Here is a 22,470-nt window from a genome sequence, read left to right as displayed (position 1 = left end):
TAATTTATAAGAAGGGGTTGCACTGAGAGGCTTTCTATGTGAAAGGGGGCACCAGCACAAAAGTTTGAGAATCACTATTCTAGGTCATGACCTCTGCGGAGGGTTTATGTGTGGGGACTGTCAGGGGTGGAGAGAGGGTTGGGCTAAAAAAAGGTGTAAAAATCATGAAGCTGCTTCCAGCGTAGACACAACTTAGGGCTAAAAAAGGGAGTAAGTCTGGAGTAAGCTAACGGTGTAGACACACCTTGAGAGAGTGAGAGTAGGGGGCGAGCACGTGGGGGTAGAGGGGCATGCATCAATCTCTCTCGCAGGACTCTCCTCTGAAGTTTCACTCCCAGTTCTCTGGCTCAGCACCGTGACAGACTTTTGTCATGTGATGGAATCATGAGCATTGTGGGCATCACGTTCACCACTTAACACCCCTTCTTTGAGCCCCGCCAGCCAGCGTCTGTGCGACGTGGAGAAACAGAATGGAAAGATGCTATAAATCATCAGCAGGATTTAATCAATAGCTTGGAAGAACACAGGCCAGCCAGAATCCAGATGTACAGGCGGTTTCAGACTCAGAAATCAACCCAGGCTCTTTTGAAATAAACAGAATCAGACATGTTCCCCCAGAGGGAGGCAGCAGCTAACCCTACACAGTGCCCCAGTTGAACAGGACAGTAGGAGGCGCTGTGGGGATTTGATTGGCACCAGTGTGGCCTGTGGGGGCAACTGAGGATTCATTTGCAGGTTCGTTAAAGGTGTCTATTTCAGCAGTAAACGGTGGCCGTTTGCGGAGCTGGAGTCAAGCTCAGATGGAGGCAGGCAGGGCTGCCCGGCTTAGATCACCCGGTGATTGCGGGACAGCAGGCGACCTGGCTTCTGGGCAGAGAGTTTTATTTCCCATAAAATCACTTGGTTGGTTTCCCAAGCAGCAAATAAACCCAGCGTCTGAGTGTGATGGAAAATTGAGGCCTGGCCTCTTGAGGGGATCAAAGATCCCTGGACCTATCTACCAAAAGGAAGGATCCTGTCCAAATCTCTCTCTGGACATTACATGCTACTAACCTAACTTCCCTGGCAACCTCCATCAGAAAAGGACTCTTCTCTTCTTGCCCTCAGACTGCTGGGTTGGGTTGCTGTGCGCCTCGTTTCACCCCAGAGCTGGCTGCACTGCATGCGATCCCAGCAGCACACTCTGGTGGCTAATCAGTTGCCCCAAAGTGCTGCTGAATTTCTAGGGCACCTGGCCTTGGAGCAGGAATTCGGCCTCACAACCTCAGCATCATCCCCCTTTACAGCGCAAGAAAGTGAGGCACAAGAAGGGGAAATGACTTGTCCAAGGCCACAGAGAGCGAGAGGCAGAGCTGGATGTAGAACCCAGGAGCCCTGGCTGCCACCGACCCTACACCGCACACCTACGACACTGGCTAAGGCCCAGGCGGCTGAGAGCTGGGAACGAACATGTTCCCTAGGGGAACACAGCTTTGCTGGGGAGGGTTGAGGAACCCCCCCTTCTTAGCCTGGGCTCCTTTCCCAGCTGTGGGGCCAGACCCCTCACCACAAGCTAGGGCAAGCAGTGGGGAGGGAGAATCCGCACTGGGGAGATTGGGCTAGTGTCTGAGAAACTGGAGGGGGAGCGGTCTCCATCTAGACAGTGCAGATTCTTTCTGCAGCGATACGGCCTTCCCCATCCATCCGTGCACTCGAGCCCTCGCCAGGCTCGCAACCTCTCGATCTCCGCAGCCTCCTTTCCTCTGGCCTCGCCACGTGCCATCTCCCTGCTTGTCTCCTGTCAATGATCCCGTCCCCAGCCTGGCACGGGGAGCATGGAGCCCCTCCGCCAGCTTGCCCTTCTCTAGCACAGCAGCTCTCGACCTTTCCGGACTCCCGGCCCCGTCAGGAGGCTGATTTGTCCTGCGGACACCAAGTTTCACCTCACTTCAAAACTGCTTGCTTACAAAATCAGACACAGAAACACAAACGTGTAACAGCCACTTACTGACAAATCGCTGACTTTCTCCTTTTTACCACAGAATTATAAAATAAATCCAATGGAACATAAACACTGTCCTTCCATTGCAGGGTACAGTACATAGAGCAAGTCATGCTCTGTATGAAATGTTAGTTTGTACTGATGTCACTAGTGCTTTTTATGTAGCCTGTTGTAAAACTCGGCAAATATCCAGAGAGTTGCTGTCCCCGCAGTGGACCTCTGGGTACGTCCAGGGTACGCATACCCATTCTGTGCTTGTACAGTGCCTAGCGCACTGGGCCTCTGCTCCACCACTGGGCCATCTGGGGACTATGGTGACACAGAGAATAAACAGCCACAGTAACAACATTCAGATGGGACAGGCACGGGGCAGGAGGGATTTCCCCTCTCTGGGGGAGGAGCTAGGGGGCAGGGCTACTGAGGGACAGAGTCTGCTCTACCGGATGCAGTCAGGACTCCTGGGTTCTATTCCTGGCTCAGGGTGAGCCACGCCCTCACTCAGTGCCTCAGTTTCCCCATCTGTACAAAGGGGATGACTATACCGACCTGCCTGAGAGACCACATGGAGAAGGGGCTCTGAACAAAAATGCTGGGTGAGCAGCCCAGAGAGCTGCTTTCACTTTCCCAACCGCAAGCCACTGGAAAGGCCTTTCCACAGGGCAATGCATGGGAGCTCCGCAGCTCTGAGCTCTCCTTGCGGAGCAGCAGCTTCAGGAGAAAGCTCCTGCCCGGAACAGACTGAAGTTACAGCCACGAATGTGCAGCAGTCTCCCTGTCCCCGGCTGGCCATGTCTGCAAATTACCGAAGCAGCGCACATGTATTTGTACAAGGGGGTTTTGCTTCTGCCATGATCATCTTCCTGCTGTTGCTACACAGCCACTCAGTCCCCACTTCTCCAGGGCACATGCATGCCTGCAGCCAGACACACACACACTACATCCTCGTAGCCCTCCGCAGGAAGTATTCCAGCGCCTGGCCCCTTTGCTGTCAGCAGGAGAGTCGCGAGTTTGGAACCAGCCAATCAGTTCCATGACCCAAGCAGATCCCGCGTGGATGAGTGTCACAGGGGAACCTCGACAGACTAGACAGGCTGCCCCAGCTGCGATCGCTAGGCCTGGCGAGCTGGCACAGTGGCTGCAAGGTGCATGTTGGGAAAAGGAGAGGAGCCAAGTGTTTGACCAGGAGTGTTTGGCCTTTTGTCACGTCATAAAACCACCTGCTTATTGAGGGGAAGGGGAACGTCCCATGCTCCTGTGGGCAGGAGAAGGAGAGCAGGCGGAACAGAACATGGCACGGATCTCCAGTGGCGGCTGCTGTACTCAGCCTGCGGGTCTGCGTAGGGGAGACAGCACGGTCTCTAGGCAGACAGCGGCGTCCAGGGAATGGCTGCCTGCCTCCTCCATCGGTCCAGGATGCAAAGCAGATTGCAACATACAGATCCCGCTACCCTGACATCTGTCGGACCCAACCAGACATGGCTTAAAAATGCTGCTGTTTATTAATCCAGTCTGTCTTGTAGAAAAGATCAAAAGGGGAAACAACCTGCACTGGTACGAGAATAAATTAAGTGTGACTGTGCGAGTCACATGCCAGGCTCACTCCTCCTGCGGAGACAGAACAGGGGTTAGGCCAAGGAGGGTCCCCTGGGGCCCAGAGTCTCCTTCCATAGACAGCATCCCAATGCCCTGCCAGCCAAGGGAGGGGGGTTCCAGATCTGTTACAGATGCAGTGAGCAGGCTCACAAGACAGCAGAGCTGAATCCACCCTTCCTCTTTCTGGCTCCACTGGCTATGCTGCGTGTCATCACGCAGGACGCCTGGGTCTGAGTACTGCACGGGATGGAGGCTGACAGGAAGCCTCCTCTCCATGCCGGACCCAAGGCAGCTGACCGAAGGGATGGGATGGCTGCCTCAGAGGGGGCCGCCCAAGAAGGCTGGCTGCATGGAGAGGTAGTGTTAGCTGCTTACATGCAAGGGGAGAGGGGAATTTCATAGAGAAAGAAGCAGCAGCTGAGAATAGAGGGTTGGGCGCAAGCTCCCAAGCCAAACTCGCCTAGTGTCCTTAGAAAGGGGACCGGCCCCACAGCATATCCCGAGTGGGGCTGGTTGGAAGGAGAAAGACAGGCTCCTCCCACTGAGAATACAAACCCCTCCTTTCCCACAGCACCCAGGGCTCCAGCTACACTCTGGGCGCTGCCACGTGGGGGACCCAGTTACCCGGTTCCCTCTCGCGGTGCAGGCGAGATGGACTCACGTTCCCCAGCTGTGCTGCAGCATTAAGCTTTGTACGGCTGGGACAGGGGTGCCCCTAATTTTGGCTCCTGTGTGAATGTCACATGGGGATTGGCAAGTGACTGGCAAATTGAGGTGCTCAGAGGAGGGACACTGAAAAATGCCACAGGGTGCAGTGTGGGGGCTTTTCAGCAGTCTAGGGGGTAGAAATGGGCAATCAGTCTACGGTAGGGGAAAGCGGGTACCCTGGGGTGTATCCTGACCTTGTAGGGGTCTTCATCCTTGTTTTCATCTGTAACTTCCTTCTCCTGAAAGGAATAAGGAGATCATTGCGTTCCAAGTCCCCAGGCATGGAAAACCTGCTCTTACGGACCCTCTTTCTCTCTGAAACAGGCTCCCTGCCAGCTCTGCTGCCTTGACTTTTGACCAGTGAATACTTAGAAATGCTATCAAAATCAGCCCCCCGTTCTTGTGGAATCTGTGCCAGCCTGGCAGAACAGGCAGCGCAGCCGGTAAACAGGACAGTGCAGTCAGTCAGAAATCAGCTTCTCCATAGGAGTGCAGCTGATACGGTCAAACAGCCTGTACTTTCATGGGGGGGGGGAAGCCAGTACTGGAGGGTTTCATGAATAACTGCAGTTCAGTGACAATGGTATGAACAACGCAGTGTCAGGCTCATGTCCATCAGACCTTGTGACGAACTGGGACTGTTCTTAATGTTTGCTCTGAACACTGTGTTGGTGCCTCAGTGTCCCCTAGGCAGTTCTTAAGTATCTAGGTGGTGGGATAAGGGTGTGTGATTGCTACAGAGGAAGGGGCCAGTGCCCCTAAATGCCGGGCACTCTGTCTCCTAGCCACTGATGGCCTGGGCCCCTCCTCTGCAAAGGTGCCAACTGAAGGTGTTGGAGACAAAGAGATCAGGTGACCTCCTGGCCCGGGAAAGGAGCTGAGCAGAGAGGAGGGGCTGGAGGGGGTGGTTAGTCTGGAGCTTGCTGGGGACGAGGAGTGAAGTGCAGACCTAGGGGTCTGGCTCACTGCCCCCCAGAATGGACCCGGCCGAGGGGTCTGGTTCGCTGTATCTACAAGCTCTGTTTTAGACCCTGTTCCTGTCATCGAATAAACCTCTGTTTTGCTGGCTGAGAGTCACGTCTGACTGCAAAGTGGGGGTGCAGAACCCTGTGGCTTCCCCAGGACCCCGCCTGGGTGGGCTCGCTGTGGGAAGCCCACGGAGGGGCAGAGGATGCTGAATGCTCCAAGGAGAGACCCAGGAGGTGAAGCCGTGTGAGCTTCTTGCCCTGAACAAGTCTGCTCCAAGGGAGAGGAGGCTCCCCAAAGTCCTGCCTGGCTTAGTGGGGAGCAGTTCCAGAGCATCGCCCAGGGACTCCGTGACAGACCTACACTCAGCTAAATGACTGTCAGAGGTTAAGGGTCCCCTGCAATGAAATGAAAGCAAAGGCAAACAGACCATTAGCCTGCAACAGCAGTGTGTTCCTTGGGCTCTCCCTGCCCTGCTGGGTGAATGCCATCTTCTCAGATAGGACAGCTGATATAAATGTCACAGGTCTAAGACATGTGGCAGGACTGGAGGGTAGGAAAATCACCTCTGACTTTTAACCAAGTCCACGTGATTTGGAATCAGCAAGTCCCTCATCACAGGGACCTGGCAGAGCAGAGCTGCACCTCCGTTTGGTCTCCTCACAACATGTGATGTGCTGTGTCATTCCCCCGCCCACGGGCCTCCTAGACACCAGTTCCAGGATGCAGCACCATGGTCAGAAAGCCACCCCTCCATCCCTTTGGCAGAGCTGGTCAATGTGCTACCTGGGCTTTCGACAGCTTGTCTGCCCGCTCCTTCCTCCTGATCTCTGCTTCAATGATCTCAAAGAACTCCTTCTGGACTCTGGCCAGCAGCTCCTCAGGCTTCTCCTCCTCCGTTTCCACCTTCACGTCCTCCTCCTTGCCTTCGGCCTTGGTGCGCTCCTTCAGACGCATCTCCCGGTGCCGGGCCTCCAGGATCTTCTCTCGCTTTGTCTCTCGCTCAAACATCTGAGAGGCACAGGGTGCAGAAAGGGCTAGGGCTCAGGGACCTGGGCCTCCAGCAGTAGGGCTGTGGGGAGGAATCCTGGGCCCTGAACTAAAGCAGAGCCCCTAGGAACCCATGCGGTTAGCCCCTACAGCGCGGCCAGCTGCTCCCCTCCTGCCCCACAGCAGGCCTCGCTGCTCTGTGCACACATTAGCCATGCCCTCGGCATTCCTGCAATCCCCCTCCATCCAGGGATCAGCCACAGGTCTCCTTCACCTAGCACGGGGCATGGAGTCCCTGTAAGTGGGCTCTCTGGTGCTTAGGTCCCTGCTGTGAAGCAGTTACACAGGGCGAGTGCATCCCTGGTAGATCAGGGTGCCTCGCAATGAGCTCCAGGGCTTAAAAGCTCGGCACCTCACCCTACTCCATGGGCCGTGACAAGGAGCTGCCACAGCGGCTGGGGGTGCTGGAAAAATCAGGTCACTTACTTAGGAACCCAAGTGTTTCCCCTGGTGCCCACCACCAGGAGTGAAGGGGTGAGTATTTGTCTTAAAACTCCTCCACACACCAGGGGAATGGAGAGTGCCAGCCCCACACAGTGCAGAGGCGGAAGGCTGGAGAACACAAGGGGCCACGTCCCTGGTGTTAGTGAGACCTGGAATGCCACCAGAATGCCCCCTATTTTGAAGGATGCGCCCAGGATTGCCTACCTCTGTACCCCTCCTGACACTACACAGAGAGACCCCGTGGGAAGCCTGGACTACACCCACCACTGCACCAGTTTAAAGGCAGGTTTGATTTGAAACCCATTTCAGTTAAACTGGTGCAACATTGTGTGTGGACGCTATTACCTAGGTTAGCCACACCTGGGGGCAAAATGAAACCCACAGAACCAGACTTAAACAGATATAAGTGCATCCACACAGGACTTTGCACTGGTTTAACTAAATCTGGTTTTAATCCAATTGAAGTTAAACAGGGCAGCTTCTGTGTATAGACAACCTGGGTGCCTCAGAGCACATACTCCCAAACCGCTAACGACCATCCATGCCAGCTGCTTGCATCGCACCAGTTCCTACTGGCAAATTTTATGAGGGAGATTGGAAGCGTCTGGGTTCAAAGCAGACCCTGAGCTCACCTGTGGCAGCTACTGCAGCCAGGCCCACGCTGCCACTTGCAGCATAAGAGACACTCACCGCTGTGGCCAGGTTCTTCTCGTTCCTCTGCAGGGTACAGAGCCCGGAAGAGACCTCCAGCAGGGTCACTGTGCCCAGCTTAGAGCCGCAGCCAATGAAACGCCCGTTGTCCTGCAGACGCAGACTGAAGAGAGGCTCATCACAGACCTGGGGAGGAAGGACCAGTTGGGGAGTTTACTGCTTAGGTGCTGCCATCACCAGAGTGTCAGGGTACCTGTGTCAGGGCAAGCTGGCCACACGGCTCAGCATGTCAGGACTGACTGACACAAGTGCCTCAGGCACTATCATTAATACTCATCGCAACTGATTTTTAAAAGATGTTTTCACTTACGTATGACATGGCCTAAATGGGGGAGGAGGGAGGCCTGGCTCCTGCAGACTGGAATGCCACGTGGCACCCAGATACTACGGTGATGGGCACACTGGAAACACAGACATAGAAAAGCCTGGCGGGAACATTTCTTTCCTCCAGGTTTGGGCAGCCCAAACAGTGAGACGCTGGTGAGTGCTCGTGTGTGCACCAGAGCTTACACCGGCCACTTTATTTTCTGCATGGCCGGGCTGGCCAGGATGCGTTTGCTTGCTTGCTCCTGCTGCAGAGCTCCACACAAGCAACTCAAATCACTGCCTGGGTGCAGCCTTTCACCGGCCTCGGGAGAGGTCTGTGAAGCACCTACCACATCCCTGCAATGGTTCAGATCCCCGCAGCTCCCACCCAGCGGGTGAGGAGGAGACACAAAGGTAAAAGAAGATGTGTTTCTGACCCAACCTTCACACTGAGGTAGGGGTTGTTCTGTTTGAAGAGGAAGTCCCAGACATCAAGGGTCCCGTCCATTTTGGTTGTGAAGAAGACAGCTGGCCGGATGGTGCTCCAGCACCCGTCTGTTAGGTAAGCCATGTGGTACCTGCCAACAAATCCAGCAGCTCTCCAAACTCATTCACACCATTTGGTGCTGAAGAATCCACATTACAGAGCTATGCTACATTGGAGTAACTACCACATTCCCCGAGTGCGTAGCATTGCTGTGCTAATTATGCTAGGCAGCTGCCTCTCACATATACGGGGGCTGGGACATACAGCTGGACACAGAGTGAATCCAGGTCCCTTCACTCCTGTTCTGCTTCTGTCTTCACTATGTAGCTCTGCAGGGGGAAATCTAAAGAAACCTAATTGTCGGGGGAGGAACAATTTCCTGCCACCACCACTTGCAGGGGCAGCAGGCAGGATTTCCAAAGCCCAGAGATTCAGGCACTGAAGTGCCATTAAAATTAACTGAGAATTGTGTTCCTCCGTCACTGAGATACTCCTGAAACCCCATTCTGACCTATAAATCAGGGATAGAAACAGTAAGTGCAAAATAAAACCCATCACCTACTTGGTCCACATGATGGACGATTCCTTGCAGTCCTCAGACCAGATCCGAGCAGTCCAGTCCCCGACTGTCAGGAAATTCTTGGGGAAGAAAGGGTTCCTTGCCAGGGCATAGATGGGGCCATGGTGCCCACTGTATGTGCCAACTATCTTTTCAGCAGGTGTCTTGGCCTTGCGATTACAGGTGATCACCACGCCTTGTTCCGTCCCCACCATGAACTTGGTCGGCTGTGGTCAGAAACACAGTGGAACGCAACTGTCACTGGGTGTGGGGATGCTCTTCCAGCAGGAGAGGATCTCCCACATGAAGGGCAGGTCCCAGCAAGGGGTTTGTTCTCTTCTAGATGAGTGGAGGGCGAGGGTGTAGTTGGATCCAACTAATGCCCGTAGGAGTTAAGCAGGCAAACTTTCTTCCAATGCGCATCAAGAGGAGAAGTGAACCCGGCATTGAAAACTGGCAGGTGTACTATTAACTAGAGCGCTGTTGGCGAGATCCACTGTTTTAGGAACAAGCCCAACTCTGGCTTCCCGAAGCTGGCAAAAGTAGCATGGAATCTGCTGACGATCAAATGACTGCCTAGAATACTGGCATTTCCCTGGACGTGCACAAGTTATTTTTTTGCCTGCACTTCATGTACTGTGTATATAAACTGAGGTTACATTTCTTGATGTCTTGTTGGAGAGATGGAGTCTCATCCAACAGGCCCTCCCCACCCCTACATTGTCATATACAGCTCGGCTCCTTTGTCTTCAGGGCTACACTTAAACCAAAGGCACTTCCACGGGGCTGAGGTTTGCTCTGCAAAGCCAGCGCCAAAGCAGCTCCCCAACTCTCAGCCCCTGCTGGCCTCATCGCTTTGTAAACATCCCAATGTTTGTGCACAGAGCAGGATACTTACCAGCTGCAGCCCCCCACCAGCTCTCCGCAACCCTGCATTCTCAGCGATTACAGCACTGCTCGGCTGCCCATGCAGAGATAAAGATGCTTATCATGGCTAGGCCCCTGCTGGCTCTGGAGATTAGAGATCCCTTAGAGTCTACATCTGATTATTCCTGTCTCGGCAGCATCCAACTGCAGGGATAGCGGGGAAAGGGAAGCCAAACCGCAACACTGGATAATTTACCCTTACTAATGGAGAACCCAGCAGGCTGCCCAGGGAAGAGCCCTATGTATGCTGCAAAAACTCTACTTTAGCAACAAACAACAATCTCACACCATTATCACCCCCGTCTTCTAACAGAGACTTTAGTTGCATGCCAAGATCAGGAGAAAATAAATAAATTCCTGGCTTGTTAAGTCTGGTTCCATGAAGGAACTCCATGCTGTGCGCAGAGATTACCACCTGCAGCATTCAAGATGCTTTATGGCACTGGCCAGCCTCACTCTGAAATTCAAGCAGATTTGTACACAACCCATGTGGGCCCACATCTGGCTCTCAGCACTGCAGATGTAAATCCAGAGTAACCCCATGGAAGTCAGTGGAGTTACTCTGAATGCAGACAGATGTGGTGCATGGTAATGAAGCATGTGAAGGGTGTGGAAGCTCAGGAAATCAACATGTTTGAGAAATACAAACCAGTGTGTAGAGAACCTGGTTTGCCTGCTGTACCCTAGAGAACGCCAGGACCGTATGAGATGTCATACTAACTGGGCCTACAAATGTACCCTATGCGATGCTGGCAGGCCAGCTGCGAGCTCATGCCAAGGTCCCCCTGTCTCAGTTAAACACTGACACTGGCTCAACAGGGTTAGTATTGTTATAATAGGAATGAGAGTTTTACAAATGCATTTAGTGTTTAGACTTCATTGAATGCGCTTGTGACTTGCAGCCAGCATTAAGCTCACTTACAGCATCTGCATCCCATATAGAAAAGTAATATTTGAGCGGTTGTATTGTGAACCTCTTGTGACTGTGTCAATCACCAGACAGGGGACACATATTAATTAGTTTCAGAGTGGCAGTCGTGTTAGTCTGTATCCGCAAAAAGAACAGGAGTACTTGTGGCACCTTAGAGACTAACAAATTTATTTGAGCATAAGCTTCGTGGGCTACAGCTCACTTCTTCGAATGCATTAATTAGTGTGACAAGTTGATCTTCAACAGAAGGTGTCATGCCCTTCCCAACAGGAAAAGTCCAACAATATTAGATGGACTATTGTGGGATGCTGCAGCTGGAATTTGTCTACATACTGTCAGGAAGAAGACAAAAGAAAGACTTTTGCTGTTATTCTGCCTCCTCCCCAGGAAGATGAGCCATGACTGGGACTCCACCCATCAGCTGAGCTTTGCAACCACAAGAGCAGGTGAAGACGAGAATAAAACCCCTAATGAAGAGGAACTGATTATCTCTGTGCTGCTTGGGACTCTGGGGAGGCAAGTTTTTCTAGGCATAAGCAAGAGATCGCCAGCCATGTAGACTGAGTTAGCCCTAAACAACACATAGAGCTTGCTTATTATAGAAGCTTCTATTATCTTTTGAAACTTAAGATTGTAATTCATTTGTGTTTTTATGTTTACCTGCTTTCACCTTGTAAATAACCCATTAGTTTCCTTTTCTGAGTTAAAAAATCTTTAGATAGTTTATTATAGGATTGGCTACAATCCTTGTCTTTGGTGTGAGATCTAAGATGCACCTGAGCTGGGGTAAGGGACTGGTCCTTTGGGGCTGGGAGTAACCTGACTACTGCTGTGATTCTTGGTGTAAGGGACCATCTATCACAAAGACTGGCTGACTTGGGTGGTGAGACAGATCGGCGTATCCAAGAGGACTGTCTGTGACTCCATGTTACAGCCGTTATAGTGCCTGAGGAGTTTGCACTTGGTCATTGGTTGGTGAACAATAAGGGGTTTGTGCCCTGGTTCCTAATAGTCTGCCCTGAAATTGGTACTCACACTCTTCAGTCCCTGCAGAGAGGTTATACCCTACATGTGAGCTCAGCTGTCGAAAGTGCGTGAAAGTTCGTAAGATGTCCCAATAACCTGTAATAACAAGTGTTGATGGGGGAAAGGTGCAGAGGCAGACAGACAGATTGAATTAGTCTAAACACAAAGGCCTCCTGATATAGCTCAAGGACTGTTTTAAGATCATGCTGAGTAAATGAGAAAAGCGTGGAACCAGAAATCAGTGAACCACAACCGATGCGTCGGAAACTAGGCCTAATTGGTGGACAAAATAATGGAGGATGGGCTATTCTGCCCATCACAGCCTTTTGGGGTCCTTGAAGAAAGACTTTGGTAGAAAAACTGCCTGCTAGAGTGAGCTTCACCATCACGGCTACCATCCCCACCGCCTCTTGGGACTACCTTAATTCTGATCCTGAGAAATGTCCTGGCCAGAGCAGGGCAGAGAGAGAGACCCAGCTGATGCTGCCACCTCCCCCTGGCTGAACCCCAAACACCATCTGGGGTGTGTGCATGTATCTCTCTCTTCCCACACCTCCATGTGTCCTTTTCCTTCCCTGCCTCATTTCTTCTCTTTCCGAGCTCTCTCTTTCCTTCTGTGTAAGAAGAGTCTGGCTTAGCCATCCCAAGATTGTACATTTTACAACACTACTGACAGCCTCTGACCAAAAAAACAGCTAAACAAAATGCCCTAAACAGAGCCCTGCTGGTAAAAGTTTGCCAGAACTTGGAGTGGCTGATAAGACCATGTTCTGCGCCTGTGTTTGTCCAGCAGCGAGACTCAACATCAGAGACAGAAGCTGCATTTTCTATCTCTGCTGTTCTTTTCTCGCCCCCTTTTCCGGGTGTCTGTCATGTTTTGTCTAATAAAGAAAACGGGACTGAACTTTAACAACAACTGCGACAATGCCAGCTCCAGCCCACCTCCACTCACGTATTCTCTTTTCCCCCAAAAGAACAGCTACGGGAAAGGGAACAAGGCCTGTTTTAAAATGAAAGCCTCACTTAACACTTTACCTTTCAAAGGCTTTCGCTGTTGCCCTTCTTTTCTGCCTCTTTAATAAAAGGTTAAAAGGATTCCTAACCCTGCGTTTACCAGAGTACTAAGTAAGCAAATGCCTCTGTATACCAAACCCCAGACCCCTTTTAACACTGGTTAACGTCACACAGTAATTTTGGCCCATTTATTCCACCTAAATTAATACAATAGACATGTACGTTCCCTCCTCCCCATCCCCTTGGCCATAACCCAAACTGGTGCCTAAGGATTCCACCACTGGGTACTTCTGCCCTGAAGTGTTGCATCCTGGCCATCATGCTTCTGGCCTAGGAGTACTGCATGAGCCTGCTAAGCTCCGCTCAGCACCCTGGGACACCTGGGGTCTTTGGAACAATAGCTACCACAGGACACTGCCTCCAACTTGATCTCTGGTGGGAAGGACAGCAAGCAGCACTCACCATGGTTGGTTCAAACTCCAGCGCGATGGCTCCTAAAGCATCCTCCAAGACTCCTTTCCTGCTGATGTCCATCACCAGTGTCTCAGTGGGTTCGGTCAGCTTACGAATATCCCACCACAGGACCTGGCAGAGGGGATGGGAGACATCAGAGTGGCTCGGTCTCATAATCCCGAGTTTTTTTTTCTCGTATACAGATGCTGGCACTTTTACTACCCAGCATCAGGTAGCAGCTGGTCTTGAATCAAACTCATGAATGACTGGACCTGCAATGGCAGGACACACGTACATCCACGCTTCCTCTCTGTGGGAGGGGGGCAGTAGAGTGTCCTGGGGCAAACTAACTCTCCTCTGAGCAGAAACGGTCAGTGCTACCAAGTCAGATGTGGCCGTTGGTGATGCCAGGTGCTGGCCGTGCAGAGACCACAGACTGCCTTTTCTCTTGGTCTTTACCTGCCCATCGGTAGAGGCGGAGAAACAGTCTGTGCCGGTTTTGGATTGAAGCCAGATCATTCCATACACAGGGTCCCTGTGGCTGAATTCTATGGTGGAAAGCTCCACAGGCTGTCCTCCTTTCCTGGTGTCCCAGTAAGCTGTGAAGGGGGAGGAGACCATCAGCTGTGTCATATCCCCTGCCCCGCTCCACTGGTTGCAGCTCCCTGAGAGGACGTGGCAAATAACCATTCCCCCTAGTGTTTTGGTTCTGCTCCACCTGGCTCCCATGGGTTGTTTCCCCTCTCGGTGCTTGCTAACAGGATGAAGCGAACGGGGAATTTGTCTTTCTTTGGCTATCACTTCAGCAGTGCCGCAGTGATGCCAGGAATAAGGAGAAGGGTTTGCAACTACCTGGCACTTATGTTGTGCATTTCATCGCAAAAGAGCCATCAAATCAGCCACTGATTTGGGCATCACCTACACTGGGGTTTTTAGCTGCCAATATAGTAATACACTGACCTAGCAAAACTGTTGCAACTCCTAGTGTGGATGGGCTGAATAAAGGCTAAACTGTGCGTTCCCCAGGGCAGCCTGAAGCTGGGGTAAGCAAGTCACTGATGCAGCTATGCCAGCAACCAAAAACTCCAGTGTAGAAAGTCCAAGTGTCCCAACTGCCCTTGGAGAGGCAGGGGATGACCACTATCCCCAGTAGAGATGTATGCAGTGGTGATGGTGCTACTCCAGCTAGGGGTCTGGGTGCCTGGCCCTTCAAATCCAGGCCCCAAGGTCACATAGCAGGCTGGCGTCAAACCACTGCCCAGCCTGTAACTCACGCACCCTCTAATGGCTCTGCAGGAGCACAAATCAGCAGAGGTCCTACATAAACAATGGGTATTATATACACATATCTCTGTATCAGACAGATGCTGCTGAGGAGGATCCCTAGCACAGCATAAAGGTAGCTCCCATTTTGGTGTAAATGACTTCCCCAGCCCTGCTTTTGCCACGGTTGGGTATCTGGGTTGATCCTCTGCGGACGTGGCAGAGTGGCACTCGCTTGCTCTTGCTTGGTTATAATTAACCAATTGAATGTGACAGCGTGTGCTCTGCTGGGCCATCAGCTGCATGCCTGGGGAGCCCTGTGAAGGATGAGGTGAAATCGACTCTCTCTTCCATCACCTAAGGAGTGCATGATAATGTCCTTCTAATGCATGCCCTGCCAGATCAGATTGCAGCTGCAAAGGGCAGCGAAAACATAAAAATGAGTGTGACTAAATTGAAAGGCTTGCGTGGCTGAATAAATAATAGAATCTTACATGGATCTGGCAAAGGGGAAGCCCCTTTTAATGTTTAAAAAAAGGGAACAAAACTTATTCTACAAATGAAATGAAGGCAATTATTCAGAGCTTTTCTCATGCTGCCGTTCGCTTCCCGAGGCACATCAGTGGGGAGGCGAGCAATAGCAGGTAAGCCTACCCACCAGCAGCTACCCGAGACACAGTGTTCTGTACAGCACGCAGGCTCAACAACAGCAGCCTCCTGTCCTCAACTCTAGTCTGCTTGACGACATGGTGTATCTACAGCCATGCAGCCGGGAAGGACGCTCTGGTTAGCAAAGACATGCCAGGGCATCGCCAGAGAGAACATTTGTGCTGGCGACGGTAGCTATTTGAACACTACAGAGCAGAGTCATCCCAGGGCTGGGGAGAGGGAGGTTCCCCCACTGACGTCAATGGGATACAGCTGGGCTACTGTTGACAATAAATAAAATGTTTATGGGTGTTGGTGGACTCAGTCCTGCTTCTAATGTCCACATCTCTCTCACACACCCCTCCCGTCCCCACTGCACTGACTCCAGCAGGCGAGAGGCAGAGAGCACACAGGCAGATTGGATGGTCACAGAGACCCACTGGCCCATTCTACATAATGGGACTCAGTCACACTGGTGCCACGTAGTGCGTGCAGAAGGCACAGGAAGCTCTTACTGACACTGTTTGGACTGCACCAGTTGTATGGACAAGCCTGAGCCTCCAGTTCCCAGGGACTGCTGATTTCACTAGCACTGAAGTTACTTAGTAATTCAGAATATTCCACCAGCTACATCCATGTCTGTTTCCCATCTGGAAAGTGCCTGACACGGTTTGAGGGATAAACAAACGCAATGGCCACCATTTTTAAAGTGGGTGTTCCAGGAAATAACAGAGCCTCCTCGTCCAGGGCGACTCACCTCCGCTACTGTCAGAACGGGCTTCGCCTGGATCACTATCACCTCACGGGGAATTATCTAGCCACACAGCCTGCATGGCCACCACCTGCTGCCTAATCGTGTGTTCCAATTCAGTATTCCAGGCCTTGGAGTGAATGACACTAAGGAGTCTTTATGCAGATTATCACTGGAGCAAGGCTGGCGCAGAATTAAAATTAAGCAGTTCCCCTGGTAGTGTTGCTTTATATAAAATCCATGTCCCTTACCGATCTGTCCATTATAGCATCCTCCAACCAGGATGTGAGAGTCTTTGGGGTTGTATTCCAGGCTCACAAGCGGGGATGATGGCCTGAGAACCAGGTCTGGTTTGTTTGGATTTTCTACGGGGAAGGGACAAAATAGAGAAAAGCAAAGTTTGAGTGAAGCCCAGAAGGAAAACAACATTTCCAACTAATTCAGCTCAGGAATGATGGACACTAGCCAGTGACCTCCAGAACCCACGTCTTTCCAGCATCAATGCTAGCGAGAGGCAGGGTAGAAACCGTTACTGCAATGTACTAATCCAGAGTAATCTCTAGCACCTATGCAGCACTCTTCACCTGAAATCACTTTACAAGTATTCTCTCCATTGTACAGGCGGAAGCAGAGAGAGGAAATGACTTGCCCAAGGTATCACAACAGCCAGGAAGAGAACCCAGGAGTCCTGACTTCCAGTTCTGGGCCTGAACTAGACCAACAATTCCTCTCTCTGCCTCAGATAAAAATGCACCTCATAATGTCCCCCCCAAACAGACTATTAGCCATGCCACATCTTGGGGCAGAAAGAGGAGGAGTGTTGCATTGAATGCTCGCTTACTGCCTCCATTCTGCAGGACTCTTCTCCCATTTAGCACCTTGCTTCTAAAGGGGGAAAAAATGCAGATGGGACCATTACTGAGGAGCTCCAAGCTGCTGGGAATGCAAGTCACTAGACTGACAGCTGGGAGAAGGAAGGTATCCAGCTTCCTTATCTGTCAGATTGTGGTTGCAGCCCCCTGTGGCTGTGAAAGGTCTATTCACATCTGAAAGGATGGGAGGAAGGAAGAGGTGTCCATTCCTCAGACTCCACTGCCACTGCCCGGTTTGCTTGCCATCCTTTTATTTTTCAGTGGTGGACTGAGTCCTGCTTCTAACATCCTCATCAATCTCAGTCCCCCACACCCACAATCCCCACTGCACTGAAGTTCTATACACCCGGGAAGTTCCTCAACAAGGCGATTTTCCCAACCCAGGGCTTGTGTTGCTTCTTGTTTTTTAACAGAATAGGCAATTAAGCTACTTCAACAATCCAGCGTGTCTGGAAAATGTAACTGAGCTCATTGGAAGAAGCGAGAAGGGCTCTATGCTGGGAAGCCAGAGAGTCAGGGCTGGATTTCCAATTAGGCCCCGAGGGTGCTAGCGTTCTAGGGGCGCCAAAAAGTTAAAAGTGGGTTAAAAGTTAACACATTCGGCTCCCCTGAGGGCGGCTGGGCTCCTGGTGTGGGTTGGTGGCTGCCCAGCGTGTGGGGTTGGAGCAGGGTGAGTGTCCAAGTCAGCCCACCTGTGGCTGCTGTGAGCTGTGGCTGGGGGGCGGGGGAGGGGCGGAGTGGCTGCTGAAGGTGCTGGCTGAGAGCGTCCCAGCCCCTTCCCAATCTTGGCCACCCTGCTGCCTCTGCACCATGCCAGTGAGGGAGAGGGAGAGGAAGAGGGAGGGGCGTGGCCAATGCCTCATTCATTTACATGGGCAGAGCCGGAGCACTGCTTCTGTGCCAGGATGCGGGAGGGACGGAAGACACCTGGGGACTGCTTGCCGTGGGGAGAGGTACGGTCCCCCCCTTGCACCATTCCTGGGGCAGGTGGGCTGCGCCCCGGCTCAGGCTGGGATCCCCATGTGTGGTGGAGGGTCTTGTGCCTTCCCAAGGAGGCTGTGTTTATTTTTCTTTTCGTTTCATTTTTTATGACAAACACAAAGGTCAGCCGTAGGCAGTGGGGGTATGGAAGACGTTGTACCTAGTGACACGTAAGGTGTGAATATGGCCCTGCAGAGAGTGGGTCTTTACAGGTTGTTTTCCATATTTTGGTGAGGTTTCAGATACCTTCAACCCCAATTCTCATTCCCTCATGTGTAAAACCGGAGGCAATGTCCCTTCTACTCTCCCGGGGGATGCAGTGAGGGTTAGTTAGTTAATACCTTCAGAGCACTTAACAGACATGAAGAACCATGTTAGTGGCAAGCATTACTAACTCCAGCATTTTCCCTTCTTACCGAGATCCCATATGTATGACTCATAGCTCATATCTTTGGAGCTTCGCTGGAACTCCAGGCTGGAATAAGCTACTGCCAGCTTCTTGCTTCCATCTGGGTGCCAGGAGAGATGCGTTGCTGTCCTTTTGATTAAATTTGGATCCCTTTTTGATAATAAAACAATGGCATTAACTTGCTAACAATTTTGTCATGCTCCAGGCTATGCAATAGTTGCTCAGGGGAAGTGGTGGGAGCCTCAATTAAAACAGGTTAAAACCTTTGACTATTGATTACAGGAAACAATGCTGCACTGGTTTGTGACAGGAAGACCAAGATGAGCTAATAAACCTTTCCAGTTAGAAATTTATAGAAATTCAATTACATTCCAGGATCTAACTTTTAAAAGTTACTACACAGGCCCTAACACTGAAAAAAATCTTTGAGAAACAAAAGAAGGAAGATTCCTTTGACACTGTGGCACAAAAGATATTAAAACTTGGGATACTCACTGAAGATCCCCATAATACCCCAAGTCCACTAGATCCTCCCCATATGAACATTATTTGACTGTTTTTTGAAGGACATGTTAATTACTGCTCAGAACACAGGGAAGGAAAACCAGTCTGCTTTCAGTGATCGAAACAAATAATCTGAGCGAGGCGGGGCACTGAACTCTTGTAGTAATCGCCTGTCCCAGAAGAATGATTCGGAAATACCCAAAGGAGCATCTATATTAATATATTACTTTCCAAAGATGAAATTGACAGGGTTGGTCCGAGTGCAGAGAAAGTCTGTCTCTGTCAGGAGAAAGGCTATACCTACAGCCTTCCATTCAAATAGCTGGGATGTCCTGCAGTTAATTCTGCTGGAGATGGACTGCTGCTAGGATCTGCTGTGATGGCTGTTTCAGTTATACCTGCTCCTGTCAGCAGATGCAGCTTAACGGCGCCGGCTTAACTGAGGTAGCCGCCTCGGCTGGCCCAATGGTCAGTATGGACTGGAACAGAATAGTGAATGCTTAGCACACAGCGTAGCACCTCCTGACTGCCAATACCTGAACACATTGATGGTTTTTGCAGACGGAGGCTCATCTGCTACGTCTGCTGTCTCCTCATCGTCAAAGTACTCCTCGTAGATATTGATCGCATTGTTCTGTTTGATGCAATGTTCCATCAGCTGTGAAGCAAGCCATGCAAATAAGCCGTGATGTGACATTTGGGAAAGGCAGCTTTGGCTTGAGAGGGCAGGCAGCAAGCAGAGCATGATGGGAAGGGGAGCTGTAACACACACAGACAGGCAGAGGGGGAGGAAAGCATGGGACAGTGGCCTTACACTGCCGAGCTGTATGATGGTGTTGACATAGTTCTCATCTTTCTCCACTTTCTTCCGGAAGCGAATGGTCTGCTCCATCTCCAGCGGGTTGACGTCTTTTGGCCACCCTCCTTCCAAGTGGTTAACCCCCTCGTTTTCCATCTCAAATCTCTCTGTGTTGACCTGAAGTGTTACACAAAGAGAGAGGGAAGCAAGATACAAAGCTGATGGGCTTGGTTTTTAAAGCTGCTCTGTGGGGTCTAGCATTTACTCCCTCACTGAGTCCAGATCCAGTCAGTGCTCAGATTTCCCTGGCTTTGTAAGTGCTGCAAACCCCACCTGGGTTCTCAAAACTCAGCCCTCTTCTCTCTGGCTCTTATGGCATCGCCAAGACTAGAGCCGGCAGTCAGAATAGAACAGGCTGTTCAGTTGCTGATGCACAAGGCAGACTAGAACCCTGCACACTCCTCTCCGGCTGCCCCCTCTCCTGCAGGGCAAAGGGGAGTAAACCCTATTTTCATCAGTGCCATCAGCAGATCTGACTCGAACACACACACACGCAGATGGGGAGAAGCTGCCAGCATTACAGTCACTTTTCTGGCCATAACCAAGTGTTGAACTTGTAGTCCCCTTTGTGGCTAACAATGGAATTACGGATAATCACTTCACCAAATGTCCGTAGTGCTCCCACTCAACTTCCATCTACTGGAATGCAGTGGGGATTATGTAGCATTCCACCTTATTGTTTATACTGGGAAAATTACAAGGGAGGCCCAGAGCTCATCTGGCAGTGTTAACAAATGGGACTAACAAAGTTGTTACTTTTATCACTCCCCACACAGGAGAAGAGGGGTTTCCAACAACGTGATTGCAAACAAGGGCCAGCATTGGAATGAAGAATTATTGGCTACTTCTCCACTGTTCAAACCCAAAGTAGTGTCTCATATCTCACCCAAGCGGAGCAGATTGGCTTTGCAAAGGATCAGTCCGACTCTGGGAACTCTTAAGAAATCATCATGAATTGTTTTCTTTATTTACCATCACTGACTGCAGAGAAGTGAGAAGCCCCCAACCGCCCCCTTTTTTCATGGAATTCCAGATTTGCAACACACTAGTCTCTTCCTTGCTATGGCAGGGGTTCTCCATCTCAAGCCATGCTACAAACATCCATGGAGCCTCACACCTGGTTTCCTGTGGGGTAGCTACGATCAAATCCACTTTATATCTTAGCATCTTAGAGCTGCCAAGGTCACACAGTGAATCAGAACCAATAGAACCTTGTCTCCTGCTTTAACCACTAGACAAACTCAGAGCTCTTAACTGTCCTGCAGGAGACAGCAATGAAAACATTAGCTCCATCTTGTGAATTTTGGGATGGGTGAGAACCCTGAGATAATATCATTGCAAACTTCTCTGAATACTGTACCATTATTACACCAGCAGCGCCACTGTATTTCTTCCAGAGGAGATCTTGATACCTATATCCCTAAACAGGGTCCCAGAAGATCACCGGTTGATCACTGACTACGGGCACTTTGCATTGTTGAGCATAGCCAACTTTCAACTCCCTCAGCGACACATCTCTCTTATCCTGTCAGAGGGAGCCTTGCAAGTAAGTATTCATTAAAAGAGAGCTCTGTTTGCTCCCACTGTACCTCATGCTCCGACATATCACTGGCACACTGTATTGCAGCATCAATGGGGTCCCTCTCTACGAAGTTTTTGGCTAGGCTCGGGTCTGGCTGGATGTCCACGTTGGTCTCGGCCTGCCGGTCAGAGAAGTTGCATTGTCGGCCAAACTCGCTGCGCTTCTTCACATACACGTAGACGATCTCCATGGTGCCTGCTGAGGTGAGGGAGAAGGAAACGTTGCACCTTTGCACTGCTTCACACTTACTGTTTCACTGCTGTCTTGCACAGCAGATGCTTCATGGGGGACACAGAAAGATATAGTCCCTACTGCAAGGGATTACATTCTGTGTTTAGAAATGATGAGAGAGTTTAAATTAGGGAACAATCCTGGACTGGATGATCCAGTGGGTCTTGCCTCTCTTATTTCTATCGATCTTTTTTGTAAGCGTATCCCTACTTTTTTACATGGATCTAGCATGCAACAAGTTTTCCCACCATTTCCTTTGACCTATGATTGCACAGTCATGAGATGGGGGCCTTGGCCTTTAAAGAGCAACCTCTGGTCTACACAGTTTTTGTTCCCATTTAACTATTTCAGTTGGGTGGGGGCAGTTTTATTGTTAAAACCACACCCCAGCATGGACGCAGTTATAGGAGTATAAAAGTGCCTTACGCTAGTACAGCTTATTCCTCTAATCATTATTATAGGAGTATTTACAGGAATAAACTGAGGTAAGCACCTTTACGCTGGTAGAACTGTGTCCATGCTAGGGGGTCAGACCTCCTCAACGATACAATTTCAAACCAATACAGTTAAAGCAGTACAAACCTTGGCACCCTCAGCCCCACGCGGGGCTCCCAGCAGAGCGAACCCAGGAGTCCGGCTGCTGGCCCCGCTCTGCCCCCTCAGCCCCACGCGGGGCTCCCAGCAGAGCGAACCCAGGAGTCCGGCTGCTGGCCCCGCTCTGCCCCCTCAGCCCACAACGCGGGCTCCCAGCAGAGCGAACCAAGAGTCCGGCTGCTGGCCCCGCTCTGCCCCCTCAGCCCACGCGGGCTCTCAGCAGAGCGAACCCAGGAGTCGGCTGCTGGCCCCGCTCTGCCCCTCAGCCCACCGGGGCTCCCAGCAGAGCGAACCCAGGAGTCCGGCTGCTGCCCCGCTCTGCCCCCTCAGCCCCACGCGGGGCTCCCAGCAGAGCGACCCAGGAGTCCGGCTGCTGGCCCGCTTCTGCTCAGCCCCACGCGGGCTCCAGCAGCCGCGCTGGGTAGGAGAAAGGGGGCCCGGCTGAGCCGCAGGGCCCCTCTCCTCCTTCACCAGTGCGGAGGGTTTGAGGCCAAGGGGGGCCCGAGCCGCAGGGCCCCTCCCTCCCTTACCTCGGGGGTGGAGCCCAAGGGGCCCTCCCTTACCCGGGCGGGGGCAGATCCGCTCCGGGCCGGCTCTCTGCAGCCGCGGGCAGCGTGTCC

The 22,470-nt window shown here is 51.5% G+C and overlaps 1 protein-coding gene across 2 annotated transcripts; it reads right to left on the bottom strand.

Moving 5' to 3' along the window:
- Positions 1 to 486: 486 nt before the first annotated feature.
- DNAI2 (dynein axonemal intermediate chain 2) lies at positions 487 to 22,470 on the bottom strand. 2 transcript variants are annotated; one of them, XM_032797254.2, is made up of 14 exons: positions 22,414 to 22,470; positions 21,033 to 21,223; positions 19,399 to 19,560; positions 19,121 to 19,242; positions 18,088 to 18,230; positions 16,070 to 16,183; positions 13,616 to 13,755; positions 13,166 to 13,288; positions 8,809 to 9,032; positions 8,202 to 8,337; positions 7,433 to 7,579; positions 6,035 to 6,259; positions 4,477 to 4,521; positions 487 to 3,586 (listed from the first exon to the last, which is right to left on the bottom strand). In XM_032797254.2, the coding sequence occupies exons 2-14, from the start codon at positions 21,213 to 21,215 to the stop codon at positions 3,578 to 3,580; spliced, it is 1,773 nt and encodes a 590-aa protein (XP_032653145.1). In that variant the 5' UTR covers positions 21,216 to 21,223; positions 22,414 to 22,470; the 3' UTR covers positions 487 to 3,577. The 2 variants fall into 2 exon arrangements, with proteins under 2 accessions (XP_032653145.1, XP_032653146.1); XM_032797255.2 differs by lacking the exon at positions 22,414 to 22,470 and adding an exon at positions 21,839 to 21,946.

The sequence above is a fragment of the Chelonoidis abingdonii genome, chromosome 13 (assembly GCF_003597395.2).
Source record: "Chelonoidis abingdonii isolate Lonesome George chromosome 13, CheloAbing_2.0, whole genome shotgun sequence".
NCBI classification, from domain to species: domain Eukaryota; kingdom Metazoa; phylum Chordata; order Testudines; family Testudinidae; genus Chelonoidis; species Chelonoidis abingdonii.
This window is presented reverse-complemented; position numbering and strand designations above follow the sequence as displayed.